At 40.9% G+C, this 16,070-nt stretch overlaps 1 protein-coding gene across 2 annotated transcripts; it reads left to right on the top strand.

The window, feature by feature from the left end:
- The first annotated feature begins 210 nt into the window (after positions 1-210).
- Positions 211-10,649, top strand: RBM43 (RNA binding motif protein 43). Of its 2 annotated transcripts, none has more exons than XM_032857751.1 (4): positions 211-446; positions 5,188-5,398; positions 7,783-7,865; positions 8,944-10,649. In XM_032857751.1, exons 2-4 carry the CDS (start codon positions 5,290-5,292, stop codon positions 9,691-9,693), a joined length of 942 nt encoding a protein of 313 aa, XP_032713642.1. In that variant the 5' UTR covers positions 211-446; positions 5,188-5,289; the 3' UTR covers positions 9,694-10,649. The 2 variants fall into 2 exon arrangements, with proteins under 2 accessions (XP_032713642.1, XP_032713641.1); XM_032857750.1 differs by lacking the exon at positions 211-446 and adding an exon at positions 2,413-2,556.
- The last annotated feature ends 5,421 nt before the right edge of the window (positions 10,650-16,070 follow it).

Below are 16,070 nucleotides of genomic sequence, written 5' to 3'. Positions count from 1 at the left end.
ACAGTTCTTTGTATATTGTAGATACAGATCTTTTATTAGATGTGTAATTTGCAAGTATTTTCATGATGCTCTTTAATTCTAGTGGTCTATCTTAGAGTATGCTAGGTGATACTGCTGAAAAAAATTCAGTAGCTTAAAACATCAGAACTTTATTTTTCATTCATATATATTTTGTTATGGGTCCAGGCAGCTCTCTAGTGAAAATGTGTTCTGCATATTGGCTCAGTGGTACAGGTTCCTTCAATGCATTCTTCTTTGAGCACCAAGGACAAGAAGAGAGCACTGGAGACTCTTGTGCTGCCAATGAAACACCTTCACCCAAATAGGAGACATGTCAGTTCTCCTCACTTTCACTGGCTGAATGAATGATACGGCCTTGACGAAATCAAAGGCTGAGGAAGGGCAAAGCCTCCAGGTGCCTGAATTGAGAAGATCAAGCAACACTAGTGAGCAGTACTAATGTCTACCATGTGGGGGGGAGACAAGTGAGAAAAACAATAAATATATGAAGATATTTTTAGAAAGGGGTGATGTTATTAAGACAGAATGACAGGGTGATAGTATAAAAATTAACTGGGGGGGGGGGACAAATTCAGACCGGGTAATTAGAAGCAGTCTCTTTGAAGGGGGGTCATTTGAGCTAAGACTTTAGTCACAGCAAGGGGTCAGGAAAGTAAAGATCAGGGAGGAGCTATCCAGCCTGGACAAAGAACCAAGGGCAAGGGGTGCCTGGGTGGCTCAGTCAGTTACGTGTCTGTCTTCGGCTCAGGTCATGATTCCAGGGTCCTGGGATCAAGCCAACCCCCACATCAAGGGCCCTGCTCAGCAGGGATCCTGCTTCTCCCTTTCCCTCTGCCACTCCCCCTGCTGGTGCTCTCTCTTTCTGTCAAATAAATTAAAAAGACAAAACAAAACAAACAATAACCAAGGGCAAGAAAAGTCTCCAGTTAGATAGATGGCTTCTTGTGTGGTCAGAACAGAGGGAGTGAGGACAGTTTAGGGGGTCTAGCCATAGAAAGCAGATCAAGGCCATTTTTCTTTCCTGGTGAGAAATGTAAATTTTATTTAAGGTGCAATGGGAATTTAAAGTTAAAAAAATAAATAAATAAAACCAACGTTTAGTATTCAAGTGCAATGGGAAGACATCAAAGTGTTTAAATAGGGAGCAAACCTGACTTACCTTAAAAAAGAATTGTTCAGTGTGTGGTATCCAGAATGAATTGAAGGGGAACGAGGCTGGATGCGGACTTGATCTGGCTGGTGAAGGTGGGGTTAGAGAGAGTGTGTGTTTATGGAATGTCCTAAACAGAGCTAAGGAAAAGAGGAGTCACAGAAGACAAGTGAGTCATGAGCTTGGGCTCCTGGGTGGGTAGTGTTATTATTTACAGAGAGGGAAGAAAAGGTGGAAGGAGAGTTTTGCTTGGTCTCCTTAAATTTCACATGCTTATTACACATACAACTGGGCCCTTAGGTACAGGAATCTGAAGATAAAGTCTGAGTTGGGGAATTACATATAGATAACCTCAAACTGTTTAAAATTTTCATAGTCTTAGGCCATAGAGATGTGCCATCAGCCATATAATAATTAGCTCTATTCACGGACTGAGTGAAAAACTTAACCAAAATGACACATATTAAAGCAACGCACAGTTGGAATTTGTGTACAGTATCTTTGACTTGGGCGCTGTAACTTCAGTTCTGAGAGTGGAACTGCTCAGTCTATGCATTTTCACACTAATTTCACACTTTAAATTTTGAAAGGGGTCCAAATCCTTAGAAATGGTTGCACCTATCTACGCTTGCAGCAACACGGACGCTTCCTCACACTCTGGCTAACACTGGGTATCACTATACTTTTTAATTTCGATCATCCTCATCGTGGAGAAAAGGGATCTCGTTATGATTTCAGTCTGTAGTTTTTAGGAGTGGAGCCAAGCTTCTTCACGTTTGCCAGCCATTTGCCTTTCCTCTTCGTGCTCTTTGACTGCGAAGCCCTGTAGGTAGATTACTCGTGTCCCCCTAGGTGCCAGACTGGAGTCAGACTGGCCTGGACAAGCCGGGGAGCTGTCTGTTGACAGGGGCCCTACGCTTTTCAGCCCGTGTCCTGTGTCCCTGGCCACGGCGCGACTGGCCCTGGGCTGGCAGGTGAGGAAGAGGAGGAACAGGTGTGGGGTGGTGGGAAGTCCCGCGATAGGGAAGCCGAGGGCGCAAAAAGGAGGTCCGGGTTTCCACTGAAAACGGGATAGACACAGCACCCGGAGAGTCTCCGAATTACTGCCAGGATTCCTGCTGGCGCCCCTCCGGCGCGAGTTTCAAACGCTGTGAAACTACCCAGGCAGCAGGCGGCCCAGGTCGGGGCTTCCGCTCGCTCCGAGGCCGCGAGGCGCAGAGCAGGGCGAGGCCGTGGAGGGGCCGTCTTTTCTCACATTGTCTCCGAGCTAGCCGCAGCCGAAACTGAAAGCAAAACCTGCCTGCGGGGCCCTCCCTGCGGCCCGCGCTGTGCTAGAGTTGGGTGGGCCCTGCCGGAGGCCGAAGGCGCGTCTCTCCCCCGCCATGGCAAGTTGCTTTTGTTTTGCATTTTGCGGGGCAGGGTCGTTCCGCCCGTCGCCCCGGTCCCCCAGACGGGCGCGGAGCGGGGCCGGCGCGGGTGCGGAGCTGTCCCGGGCGGCGCGGGGAAAAGCCGGGTGCGGGCGGAGAGTCCCCTGGCCCCGAGGCACACCTGCCCGCAGACGCGGGCCCGACCTCTCTGCACCTGCTCCTGCGGCGGTGCTGCGCGCGCTGTAAATTCACAGCGGGCGGTGAGAGAGAGCCTCAAGTCCAGGGAACGCCTTGCGCCGCCCGCACCCGGAGACTCCTGCTCAGGGGCACAGCTGTCTCGTCGAGAAGTCGCTTCACAGGCTGGTTGGGCTTAACTGTGGTCTCCCACTTCATGGGGGAACCCGAGCGGAGAGAATTACCCAGAAATGGAGGCCGCGGTTTCCTTTTGAAAAGGGCCGGCAAGAAGGATTCTAGCCAAGGATTCAAGTTGGGAAGGCATCCTGATGTCTTGTCTGCATAGTGGGAATTCTCTGTGGCCTTAGCTCTGTCTCCAAGGACAAGGGCTCTGTGTTTTCAGCATCTGTGCTGGCTAGCAAGAACCGTTAGCAAGTTCAAGATTGAGCCTTCCGTGTTCTTTCCATCAAGCGCTTGGAAACGGTGGCAGGGCCTTTAACGGCTGGGGTCCCGGAGATGCCAAAGCAGTGAGGTTTCAGTACGATTTTGTTTACTGGCAGCAGTAACGGCAACGTCAACGAAAATAAACAACTAATTTTTTAAAAAGGAAATATATACGAATGCAGGGCATGAATCTATTTATTTCTCTCCAGTGCCTTACTTAAAAAGTCAGATTTTCTTTATAGCTTTTAGCTTTCTGACACTACGGTCAAAGTGTCTTAAGTATATCACTGATACTGGGAAAATGTCATCACCTAATAACTCTTGGCCAAAATGCTTCTCTTGTTTCAAAATCCTATATCTCTGTGGTAGTTCTTGGAGGGGTTATTTCCATGAACCCCCTTTCTTAATGCTGGATAGAAGAGATTGGTAGTCGTCAGGGAGAGTTCCTTTGATTTCAAAGATAAATTAAATGCAGACACTTAAATAAAGAAATAGAGAATTAGTATCGTTGAGGGCAGAGGTGGAGTAAGATTTTCTGAATTTAAATTGATGGAAAGTTTTTCTTTGACATTGATGAAAGGCAAACAGGAAGCTCATTGACAAGCCATGTAACCATTGAGATTGCTGTGGACCAGTCAGTGTTGTATAGAGACAAATCAGTGAAGTAGAATTCCTGAAAAATCTAAAAAAATCTCTTGTCATTTCTTTTCCTCTGCTAGGAAGAACTATTTTGGGATTATTACATTATACCAATTGGGACTAGGATGGAGGAAAACATATATTTTTACTCTTTCCTATGGGATCTAGTGGTGAATATTTTAAGAAACTCTGTTTTCCTCTATTAAAAGTATTTTCTGTAACAAATATTTAATAGATCATTATAAGTTTCATTTTCAGGAAGCACTCCCTTTGTTTTATATGTCTCAACATGAGCCATTTTCATCCCCTGTCCCTCTGTCCTTTTGCTGTTGTTGTGAACTCTTCTTTTGCATTTTTAATTAAATTTGGCCATTAATTAAAATTTGACCTCAGCCTTTTTTATTCTTTTGCTTTCATTTCAAGGTGCCATTTGGATGGACAGGATATTATGTACCTAGACTGTTTTCTTGACCTGAGACGTCAAAAGTAGCTTGCTTGTCCTCGGTGAAGTCCTGTTCTGAGTACAGAATCCTCTGAGCTGAGAGCCCAAAACGTCTTTGTGATCTGTTAACCCTTACTCAGGCCCATGAGATATCCTGTCCTCCCTGGGGGTAATTTAGGATAGATTAAGTCTGAGCTTTGGTATAATCGGGTTGGACTACCTATGTAAGCACTGGGAGGAGCTTATGGGTCTACTTTCCAAATGGGATGAAATAGAAGCCCCTTACCTGGGTAAAATAAGAAGTTCAAAGAGAGTGAGCTCAGGGAGGTATCTACTGGGAGCTGGTACTCTGTGCTGAGTATGATGGCGGGGTCTGCAATAGCATATGCTCTCAGTAGTTGAATTCCAGCTCAAATATGTACAGGAGGACAGGATTTACTCTACTGCATCCCCAGTATGATTGCTGGGTTTTTTTTTTTTTTAATGGTATCTTTTTCTAATTCTGGCAAAAAAATTAGAGATGTGTTTATTATTGGCTTATGTACTGTGGGACTACACAATCAACAAAACATACAGCCATCTCCAAACTACTATATTTGGTGGTTAGCTTGATTTGCTTTTAAACTTAATTTTTAAAATTTTGTATCTCTGATTTCTTCCTTTGGGACTGCCATTACTTTTGGGCCTTTCTAAAATCAGACAAATATTAACAAATGCTTTCCATTTATAAACAAATGAAGAGTTCACTTTCTACATTTAATTCTCAAATTCATGTGGTGTATGATGTGAAGCAAAGATCTATCCTTAATTCTTTTTTTCAAGTATCTGATCAACTGTACTAACACCTTTATTGAATAAAATAGCCTCTCCCTCACTGGTGTGTGAAATGCCTGTATTAAGTTGAATCTTATTTTTATATTTAAAAAACTATCCTACTCTTTCTCTTACAGGCATCCATTTTGGAAGGCAAGGAATCCAAAACTTCTGAAAGAACAGCTGCAGTTGCTGGTCATTTGGTTGACCTTTTTAATGATCAATTGCAGACCACAGTAATGAAGACTCACTTCCAAGATATTAAGAATGAAAGTGGGGTTGTTGGAAATGTGATAAATCCAACAAAAGCCAGGGGAGTTGCAAATGTGTGGTTCAAAGGAAAAAAAGGTACTTCCAAATCAAATTTTATAAACTTAGAAATACTTCTGAAATGAAATTAAAAACTGAACTTCATTAAAATGATTCACGGGATTGGTAAAGTTTAAAGTAGCTTTTTGAAAATATTATTCTATTCTGAATATAAAAGTGGTACAATATTGCATTAACAAGAATATATGTAAAATGGTTCATGATAAAGTTGGTAGTAACTGCCAAATTCTTGAAGACTTCTTTCCTGTATTTGGAATCTGTCTCGATCTTGGGAAAAAAAGTGATGTATTTTGTTGTAGAAAACTTATAAAATACAGAAAAGAAATCCCCACAAAAATAATCTATAATCTCACAAATTAGATGACCGCTTTGGGAATTTTCAAGTGACTTCAGCAATATATCATCATACCATTTACTTCTCTCTGTTCAAACCAACAAAAGGATATTTTAACATAGTGTTGGCTTTATCACTGGTAATGGACTGGAGAAATATGGCTTGGATCTGAGATCAGATGGAGCCATTCTGTTCCTCACCTCCAGCCCTGACATAGGTGAGGACGTTGGGTCTGCAGAACATATTCATCCCTTCAGGCTCATGGAGGGGACAGCCTTCTCAACAGTTCAGTGACAGAGAAAGATGAGCCTCCATGCCAGGATCTTGGAGCTAAAATACCACATGGTATTGGGGGCAGAAGAAAAGACCTTGCTTTGCTTGAGGGAAGATAGGATCTAGAGAGAGACCTAAGAGACTGTGGATTATCAGGGTACCTAGTCTGTCACCATTCATTCATTCCTTCCTTCCCATTGGCAATGTTCAGGTAGGGATGGTAGGTGGGGCTCCTTCTTATGGCTCTTACGGGATTATAGTGTTTTTGGAAGCTAATTTTTCAAATATTGAATTGATAACTCAGAGAGAGAGAGAAAGAGAAGGCTCATTCATTCATTTATTCACAAATATTTGTGAATGCTTATTATTGGCCAGGCCCCATTCTAGGCCTTCTGGATACAGCAGTGAGTGAAATAGGCAAAATGTTTTCTTTCCTGAAGCATATATCCGTGCTGGATAGATAATAAAAAAGCAATAAATGAGTATATATTGCATTGGGTGTTTTATTAATTTGCATATTTATATATTATTTATATATTTATATTTATTTGTGTTTATATATTACATTTATATATTAATTTGTATATATTAACATATAATGTGAATACTATGAAAAATATAAAACAGAATAAAGGGATGGAATGGGATGGAGAGGGCTATTTTATTAGATAGAATGGGTAGGGAAATATTCCCTTTAGGTGACATTTGAGCAGACACATGCATGAGGTAAGGGAATGTGCAGATAAGGGTCAAGAACATTCTAAGGCAAGGGAAGGGCTGGGAAAACCTTTGAGAGGGTAGCATGCTGGACATTTTGAAGATAGCAAGGTGGCCCGAGTGGCCGGAGCAGAGCCAGTAAGGAGAGGGTAAAAGGAGATGGGTCAGATGGGTGGCGGGGGCCAGTATATATGAAGCAGCCTATAAGTCAAGGCAAGGTGTCTGGATTTTATTCTGGGGGAGAGGGAGGGTTTTGAGCAGATGACTGACAAAGTGTGACTACCTTTTCTTGGGTGATCCCTCTGGCAGTGGTGTGGAGACAGGAGCTAGTAGTCATTGCTGGTTTTGACTAGGGTGTTAACAGGGCTGGTGATTGAGACCGAGTGGCCATTCACGATTTGCTGACAGGTTAGATGTCATGTTCTTAGATGTGGAACACTGGAGGAAGAGTACTTTTGGGAGGGGGATGGTTATCAAGAGTCGAACTCTGGTCATGGAGACGTTTATTTGCATAATGAAGTAGAGATTTCCAAAAGCAAAGGAAAGATAGAATTTGCAAGATACATCTAGAGAGAGTATCTAAAGCTGTGGGATTGTCAAGATCAACCCTTGACTGGGTGTATGTTTGCTAAGAGATACAAGTCCTAAGGCCTAAGGCATGCTAACATATAGAAAATGGGAAGAGAAAAAGAATTAGCAAAGGGCACAGTGAATTTTGAAGAAAACCAGGATAGTGTGGTATCCGGATTTAAGAAGGTGGTCTCCTTGTGGCCATAATTAACAAAGGGAGAATTTCCTGTTAGGTTTTTGTGTTCTCTTTTTATATATGTATACATATATACATATGTATACACACTTATGTGTTTTAAAAAATATGATTAGGATCATAGGTACACAAAAAATGAATTTTAAAGTAAAAGGGAAAACTATTTAAATGTTGAATTTAAAGGAAAAATGTAGAAAAAAATAAGGTATGTGAAATAATAGAGTTGAAGATTTTTATTATTAATAATTTAAGTAATTATTAGTGTGTCATCCCACAAACACTTCTGATGGCAATGTTTCTGCTTATGTGTAGAGAATGTCAACAGAAAACAGGAACACTGTCAGGTAGAAAAGTCTGGATCTCCTCAGTTCACAGACCCTCATTTCAGTGAAAAGGTAAGGTATGATACTGGCAGTCCTGGGTCCCCTCCCTCCCTTCCCTCGTTCCTCCCTTCTTCCCCTCCTCCTCCCTCCCTTCCTTCCTTCCTGATTTTAATTAATTAATTAATTAATTATCTGAAAGAGAGAGAGTCAGTGAGAGAGAGAGCATGAGCAGGGGAAGGTGCAGAGAGACAAGCAAACTCCCCACTGAGCAGAGAGCCTGACATGGGATTCATGGGGTTCGACGCAGGGCTTCATCCCAGGACTCTGGGATCATAACCTGAGCTGAAGGCAGCCACTTTACCAACTGAGCCACGGAGGTGCCCCCTGGATCATGTTTCTTCTCTGTGTTCCTTACAAAGGAGACACAAAGCACTCTCATCTTGTGATTCCTACCAAAGAAAATGCACCCTTGCTAACCTGAGTCATTGTTAAATGCCAAACGTGTGTCTTGAAATGTTTTGCTTATTGCCTGGCCTATTTTATGTTTCTGTGTGTTCCTCTTGATGCTTTCAAGCAAGCACTTTTATGCTCATATGGAGGATGTCAGTCATCTACCTAAAGACTTACTTGGGGACAAAAACCTAATTAAGATGAACATTAAAAAGATTTTAAAGAGGCAGGAGAGGTAGATATAAGAGGAAAGAGTTAAAATTCATCGGCTTAAAACTATTCACTAAGAAACTCAGGGTTCTGGGTAGCTTCTGATGAACTTCGCTAAAAGGGCTTTCTAAGGGGACCCCGTCCACAGAGAAGAACTAGAACAGAGTGCTATCTGTACTTATAACAGTGTATGGGTTTTGCTTAAGGCTTTGTTTGAAATAACATTCTGTCTCTAAAAAATATTTGACTATCTCTGTTTTTGGAAATGCAACGAGGGACTATGAATCCCAAATTGAACATTGTGAACTCAATGGGTTGTGGGATCCCTTTGATGGGCTGCTCTGGCGCAAGAAACTAGTCTATGCTGGGCAATTGGGGCTTGGTTTGGGGTAACTGCTGTGGAGACAGAGAGAGTGGCAGAAAAGGAATGTGTTTATGTCATCTGCTTGAACTGACAGCGCTGTTTTAATTTCTCTCTGTTTAATTTTAGGTCTTCAGCTCTGTGGAAGCTATCCTCGATCTTTCTGTTTTTCGGAGTCAAGTCCCTCTAGAAAGTCTGGTAATGGATCTAAAAAGGAAAATCCCAACTTTACGCTTCAGTCCTTTGGAACCTAATGGAAGAATCTCCGTCCAAGGATCATTTCTGGCTCTCCAGAAGCTCAAAGAATCTTTGCTATTAAAAGCAAGTTTTCTTTTAGAAAAAAACAGGAATTTCATCAGTGAGGGGAAAAGGCCGACTAGGCAGAACCCCAGAAGGCATCTCCAGAGAAGAAGCTCCTCAGAGTCGCTCAGGTCCTCAGTACCCGAGGCCACCAGGAGAGGAGAAACGCTTGTTCTCGACACAGATATTTTCCTCTGCCTCAAAAAGAGCAGATTTTACAAAAACACATTGAAAACCTGTCATGTTTTCTGTGAGGAAAGAGTGGATGGTGAAATTACCACAATTTGTATAAAAAATGCTCAAGAATGTTCTCAGCCAAACAATGAAAAGGTTGTAAAAGCACTTTTTGAGGAATATTCCCTTGCTCTTCACTTTGAACTGAGAAAGGAGACACTCACTTTGAAAGGAAGGGGAAGTAAAGATAAAAGAAATATTAAACTGGCATGTGAACAACTCAGTTCAAGGTTCCCTCAGGTTCAGATTAATTTTTATGAGACACACATTGACATTATAGGATCATCTTCTGACACAAACTTGTTTAAAAAAGAGGTCACGGAATTAATAAGGTTAGAAAGTTAGACAATGAGATCTCAGCAGTAGTAATGACAATGGCAGTTGCTTTTTCTCACAGAGTAGTGAGCAGTATCTGACTAGCTTTACACACATTATCTCATTTAATCCTTGCAACCAACCATCCCTCAGTGTAGACATTGCTATCCTCATGTTGTAGGGGAAGAACCTAGGATTTGGAGAGGTTAAAACTTTTGTCTGGAGTTATCCAGTGGGCAAGGAATGGGGCTGGGGTTAAACTCGGCCTATCTGACTACAAAAATAATATTTAAGGCTTAAAACTTTGAAAAAAAAAATCTCTTTAAGTTTGGAGAAATCTCACTTTCTCTGTACCCCCAAATTCTCGGAAAGAGAAATAGCCTTAAATCTAACACAGAAGATGTTTGGATGATTGTCATGCCTTTGGCCATTTCATAGCATTTACTCCAAATAGTTTGTTTACTCCAAATAGAATCAGAACCTTGGCAAAACTCACTGGAGAAGCTACTTTGATTCAAAGTACTTCTGAAGCAGGTAATCATTACTTGACTAAATCTGATTGGTACGAGGCTGCTGGACCATGTGGGACATTTTTATTGTTGCTTATTTAGCCTTAGTACATACATAAAATGCTGGTTCTCTTAGAATTGTGAAGAATTACAAAATATAGTGTCTTTTTTCTTTATTCCCCCCTTTATTTTATAATTACATGGCTAAAGTAATAGCATTTGAGGAATAAAAACGTAGGTGTTTCCTTAAAGATGACAGAAGGATTTGAAAATTCATTACTGGAGAAGGGAAAACAAGAGCTTTTAAGTTATTTGGTTGTCTAGGACTCCCCTGAATTTAACTTTGGGATAGTTTCAAGTGCCTGGGGGCACATTATCCTAGGATAATAAAATGTATACATCTTGCTCATCTCAAAGTAAATAAATGTGGGGGCGCCTGGGTGGCTCAGTGGGTTAAGCCTCTGCCTTCAGCTCAGGTCATGGTCTCAGGGTCCTGGGATCGAGCCCCGCATCAGGCTCTCTGCTCAGCAGGGAGCCTGCTTCCACCCCCTCTCTGCCTGCCTCTCTGCCTACTTGTGATCTCTCTCTCTTTGTCAAATAAATAAATAAAAAACATTTTAAAAAAAGGTAACTAAATGTGATCATGATGATGTGGACTGTTAAAAGAAAAGCATAAGACAAATTTCTCTATATGCTTTCATTTTTCTTAGCCATCTAAATCCCAAATATTTCCATCTTTTAAGATATGATATTTCATTGTTGTTTGAGTAAACTTTTTTTTTTTTTGTCATGGCAAGCTGCTGTTTATATCAAATACTCAAAAAGATGCTTCATTTCTATTTTGTTCCTAGGAGTTTGTCTCAGTCTGGGTCCAATCAAGAGGGAGAAGGCCCACGGCAATTTGAATAGGGAGAGTTTAATATAAAGAAGTGTTAACTATAATAGGGGATTGGAATAATGAGGGATTGGCTAGTAAGAAATAAAGAGAACTCTAAAAAATACAGGAACAGCAGATCTAAGAAGCAGTTTAGATACCCGTGGAAGAGTCCCCTACCTCCCATCCCAGGACAGAATTTGCTGGAAGGTTTGTGCCAGAGGATCTTGCTGGAAATCCATCCTCTAGCTTGCTGGAGGAAACTGTTCAGAGGAAGTGTTTTACCAGAGACATTCTATTACACAATGCACTGGGGAGTTGCTGGGGTAAGCAGTGTAGCTGGCCATTATGCTCTCATAGGCCCTGAGTGTTGGGGAGGTCTTGTGTGCTGGGGGCTGAACGCGTGAGCAACTGCTCCTGCTGCATGAGCCTAATGCTGGAGAAGCTGCCCATGTTGCAGAAGCTGGGTACTGGGAGAAGCTTTCTCTGCTGAAAAACGGATCCCTAATTGACTGCCAATTGAACAATTTGAGGTAGGAACGACTTTCCTCTTGCAGTGTCTCTCTAGCGCCCTCTACTGAGAAAACTTAACAGGAAAAATTTTAAGAATCCCAGAGTCCTTTTCACAGAGTAGGCACATAGGATGAATTTAAAGCAGAGTCAATAAATTGATTACTGAAAGAGTTTAATTTGATACCTACTAAGGCTTTCATTATTATCACAAATTTAACACCAACAGGATAGTCTTTAAACAAAGAGCTGGATCAGAAAAATGATGTTCATTCCATGCTCTGTAAGACATTGATTTACAAGTATGGATATAGCATCTTCTGCTTGACATTATGTATTTCAGATGTTTTTACATGTTGCTGTGCATTTTAGAGTTTGTTTAACAGCACCTTCTTTATAATATGCTAGTTGTGTAATCAATTTCTATCATTAATAAAAACCAGTATTTTTTCCAAAGTAGCAGTAGTGACTTTCACTTAAATTTATTTTTGAGGGCGCCTGGGTGGCTCAGTGGGTTAAGCCGCTGCCTTCGGCTCAGGTCATGATCTCAGGGTCCTGGGATCGAGTCCCGCATCGGGCTCTCTGCTCAGCAGGGAGCCTGCTCCCCACCCCCCGCCTCTCTGTCTACTTGTGATCTCTCTCTGTCAAATCAAATAAAATCTTAAAAAAAATAAATAAATTTATTTTTGAGGCTTACTGATGCTCAGGTAGATGATGTGAATTCCATCCTCTTGTCAGATACAAACCCTATTGTATGTCTGCCACTGGGAGAAAAACCTGTCATTTAATTAGATAATATGTTGATACTTTTCAGAGAGGCTGCAGGTAGTGAAGATGGCCATTATCCACTAAAAAAAGAAGATGTAGGAGCTTCAGATCAAGACAGACAAAGGAGTAGAGTGGGAGAAAGGGTTCCAAGGCGTTTAGGTAAGAAATGTATTCAGAAATTCTTGTTGAGCTCATCCTCTGGGACAACTGTTCTGCAGGGTTCTAGAGACAATGATGTTGTTAGAGAAATGTTCACCGATTTCCTAGAAGTCACTGCTTAGTCTGGCAGAGAAGGCAAATAAGTCATCACCTTAGTGCTTGCTACAGAAATAGTTGGTGTAAGGTGGAAGGGACTGTCAATTCTTACTGAGGATATGTTAACCATTTTCCAAATTATTTGCATAATTTTCGTAGAAAAAAGATAGCATGTGTCAAAATTTTGTTTGCCTTAATGAGGAGTAAACTATCAGAATGACAATACTGGATGAAAAAGAACAGGAGAAATGGAATTTAAAAATCAATAAGGAAAAGCCTGTTTGTAAAGATTGCTAAACTAGAAACAAAGCTGATCAACGTCCAATGAGGCTATAAAACTGTGATTTGGGGGTTGTTTTCTCTGCTAGACAGAAAAAAACGATCACACTTTATCATGTTTTTTAGAAGTTAGAGTTCTAACTGTACTGAGTTGTAAAATGTTAGTGCCCCGATCAATTGTGATATTAAGTGAAACGAAGTTAGATTCCCCAAAAGAGATGACCCACTAGTGGGCTAACTGGAGCATGTCCAGCAAGGCATTAAAAGGTCACATAATTATTTTTTGCCTTATTTCTGTGTTTTGAGTAATTTTCTTTAACAAGGGTCAGAGGAAGCCTCCCAGAAGGTAAGACCTGATGGGTGGTTGTTAGTCCAGGTAAGAGATGAGGAGGGAGGGCAAAACAGCCCTTGGTTTGGTAGATGAACCCCAAGTTTAGGGATGGCTGAATTTTGACAGCCTTGTTTTTACAAATTTTATTTGATGGACCAGATTCCTTGATGCCCCAACAAAAGAGCCACACATATAAAAGTGTGGAGGGAATGAAATGTCTAATTTCTTTTTTTTAAATTAAGATTTTATTTATTTATTTGACAGATAGAGATCACAAGTAGGCAGAGAGAGAGAGAGAGAGAGAGAGCAGAGAGCCCGATGTGGGGCTCGATCCCAGGATCCTGGAATCATGACCCGAGCCAAAGGCAGAGGCTTTAACCCACTGAGCCACCCAGGTGCCCCGAAATGTCTAATTTCTGGTGTGAATCTCTCCATATATACCATGTTGGTGGCAAAGTATGGATTTTCCCAAAGACAGTAATTTAAGAAACTTAACTATCAGTGCCTAGATTTCATTTCTCTAGGATCATTTCCTGGTGTAAATAAAAATTCTATCAACTTCAGTGGGCTCTCTTCCATATTCTCCGTCCACTCCTTCTCTTTCATCTTTCACTTCTTCCAAACTGATTCTGGGAGAGTTCTTTACCCTTCTAGCTTCAGTGTGCTTAGCTATAACCTGGAAATTATACCTATTTTCACAGGGTTATTGTGAGTTTTAGAAATAATGGTAGGTAATAAATGTTCAAAAATAATAGTCATTATTTTTAAGAACTTATTTATACCAACAGCCCAAGAAAAGCTCTGTCTACTTGGAATGCCTCATCTCAGGTGGGTACCAACATGTTACTCCAATTAAAAAACTGAGCATTGTTTTGGACTTCTTCCTCTTCTTTTCATTACTTTAGATCAGGCCTATGTCATTTCTTACCTGGGTTAGTGGGTTGAATGGTATCCCCTCAAAATTCAGAAGTAACCTTATTTGAAAATAGGGTCTTTGCAGATGTAATTCATTAAGATGACATCATCTAGATTAGAGTGAGGCCTTAACCCAGGGACTGGTGTCCTTATAAGAGAGGGAGAGGACACTGAAACTCAGAGGAGAGAGGGGGAAAGCTCATGTGACAATGGAGGCAGAGGGTGGACTGATGAGTTATAAGGCCAGGGATGACTGGGAACCACCAGGAACTGAAAAAGGCAAGGAAGAATTCTTCCCAAGAGTCTTCAGACGGAGCTTGATCTTGCCAACCCCCTTGGTTTTAGACTTCTGGCTTCCAGAACTGTGAAAGAATAAATTTCTATTGTTTTAAGCCACCAACTTCGTGGTTATTTGTTATGGCAGCTCTAGGAAACCAATACACATGGCTTTCTTTTAAAAAAGTTCCTGGGAGCCTCTGATCTTTGCAGTTGGTTTTGTGTGTGGGTCCCTCTTGTATACTCTATACCCCCCTCCCTTGCAACAGCATTTCACAGTACATTTTGTCTGTTGGTTTCTCATTTTCTTTTCTGCCTATGTGGTCTCCTTGAGGCCAGGAATGTTGTCTATTTCTACTTTATTCTGTTTATAACACTATGTGCCTGGCACATAATAGACATTCCACGAATACCTATGAAAATATATGAACAATTTTTGTGCTCCCCACAGAATTTATACAGGATTTTGTACTGAAATAAGCATCTCATAAATGTGTGTTCATTGGTCCAGGAATTTTCTTTTTATAGTCCTCCCACTTGCCAACATCCAAATGCTGATATTAATCTCTTACCCCTTTAGAATGTGTCCTCAGTTCCTACTTGTATTGTTTCCTTCAATGTAAGAAATTCTGGCAAGAGAAAGTCAAGCAGCAAGATATCCCTCTCTTTTATATTCTCATGCAGCTTGGTCATTGCTCCTGGCAGGAAGGCACTAAACATATTCCCTAAAAGTGCCTGGGATGGTTCTTTCCATTTGCCTAGTTCCTAACTGGGTTTCACCAGTGAGACAAAAAGTCCCTTGTGATTTAATTAGATAGTTATGAAGATTTGTTGGGTCTGTCTACTCTTGTATCTCGTTATTGTCAGCACTAAGAAGTCAATGGGGGGAATTCTCAATGTTTATAAGCAGTTTATCCATTAATGCTTGAGATAGTAAAACATTTAACCAGTAGAATATATTATGTAATAGCATATGTATGTGTGTCAAGGCTCTCCAGGAGTTAACATATTTCTAGTAATACCGAGAAAAACAATAGGAGTAGAATATGCCTCCTTTTGATTTTCTATGAAATTTAATATTGGAGGAAATTAATCTAACAAATATTTTATATATTCAGATATTACAAGAGTACTAACTTAAAGAACCTGATCTCTCAGGGGGTGGTGGGAAGAGGGATATAGAATATAAAAAAGGCTTTTTTGTTGTTATTGGAGAAATCTGTTTAAATTAATAAGTGATTTCATGAAAGGAATAAAAAGATAAAATGTAAAAAGGGTAGCACAATTTCCTTCTCTCATTCTATAAATGACAAAGCATTTTGGATTCTATCTCCACACCATTCCTTGTATTTGTTTCCTCTTCTCCATTCTTTATGCCACTACCTTTGCTTTTGCTTCAGGCCTTTTTTAGTAATAGGAAGAGCATGGTAAGGAAGATACTGCCTCATGTTACAAAACAGCTCTTGTAGAAGAGAATGGCTGCTGAAATGGTCTCCCCATTTGTACAGAGGTAGAACTAAAATAGGGCTCATTGTTTCACTGCCTCATTTTGGGATGGGATATCAGAATTTTGTCTTGATGTTTTTCATCTCTGGGGGAAGAGAGAGTCATTTTTGTTCAGTGACTTTTGTGACAACAGGTGACTCTACCTCTTAATCCCCATAGGGCTGAGCTCTGCCTTTATGTTAAG

This window comes from Lontra canadensis, unplaced genomic scaffold, assembly GCF_010015895.1.
Source record: "Lontra canadensis isolate GAN:19392208 unplaced genomic scaffold, GSC_riverotter_1.0 scaffold13, whole genome shotgun sequence".
Lineage (NCBI taxonomy): Eukaryota > Metazoa > Chordata > Mammalia > Carnivora > Mustelidae > Lontra > Lontra canadensis.
Note: the sequence above shows the minus strand (reverse complement) of the source record. Positions and strands in the feature narration are given on the sequence as shown.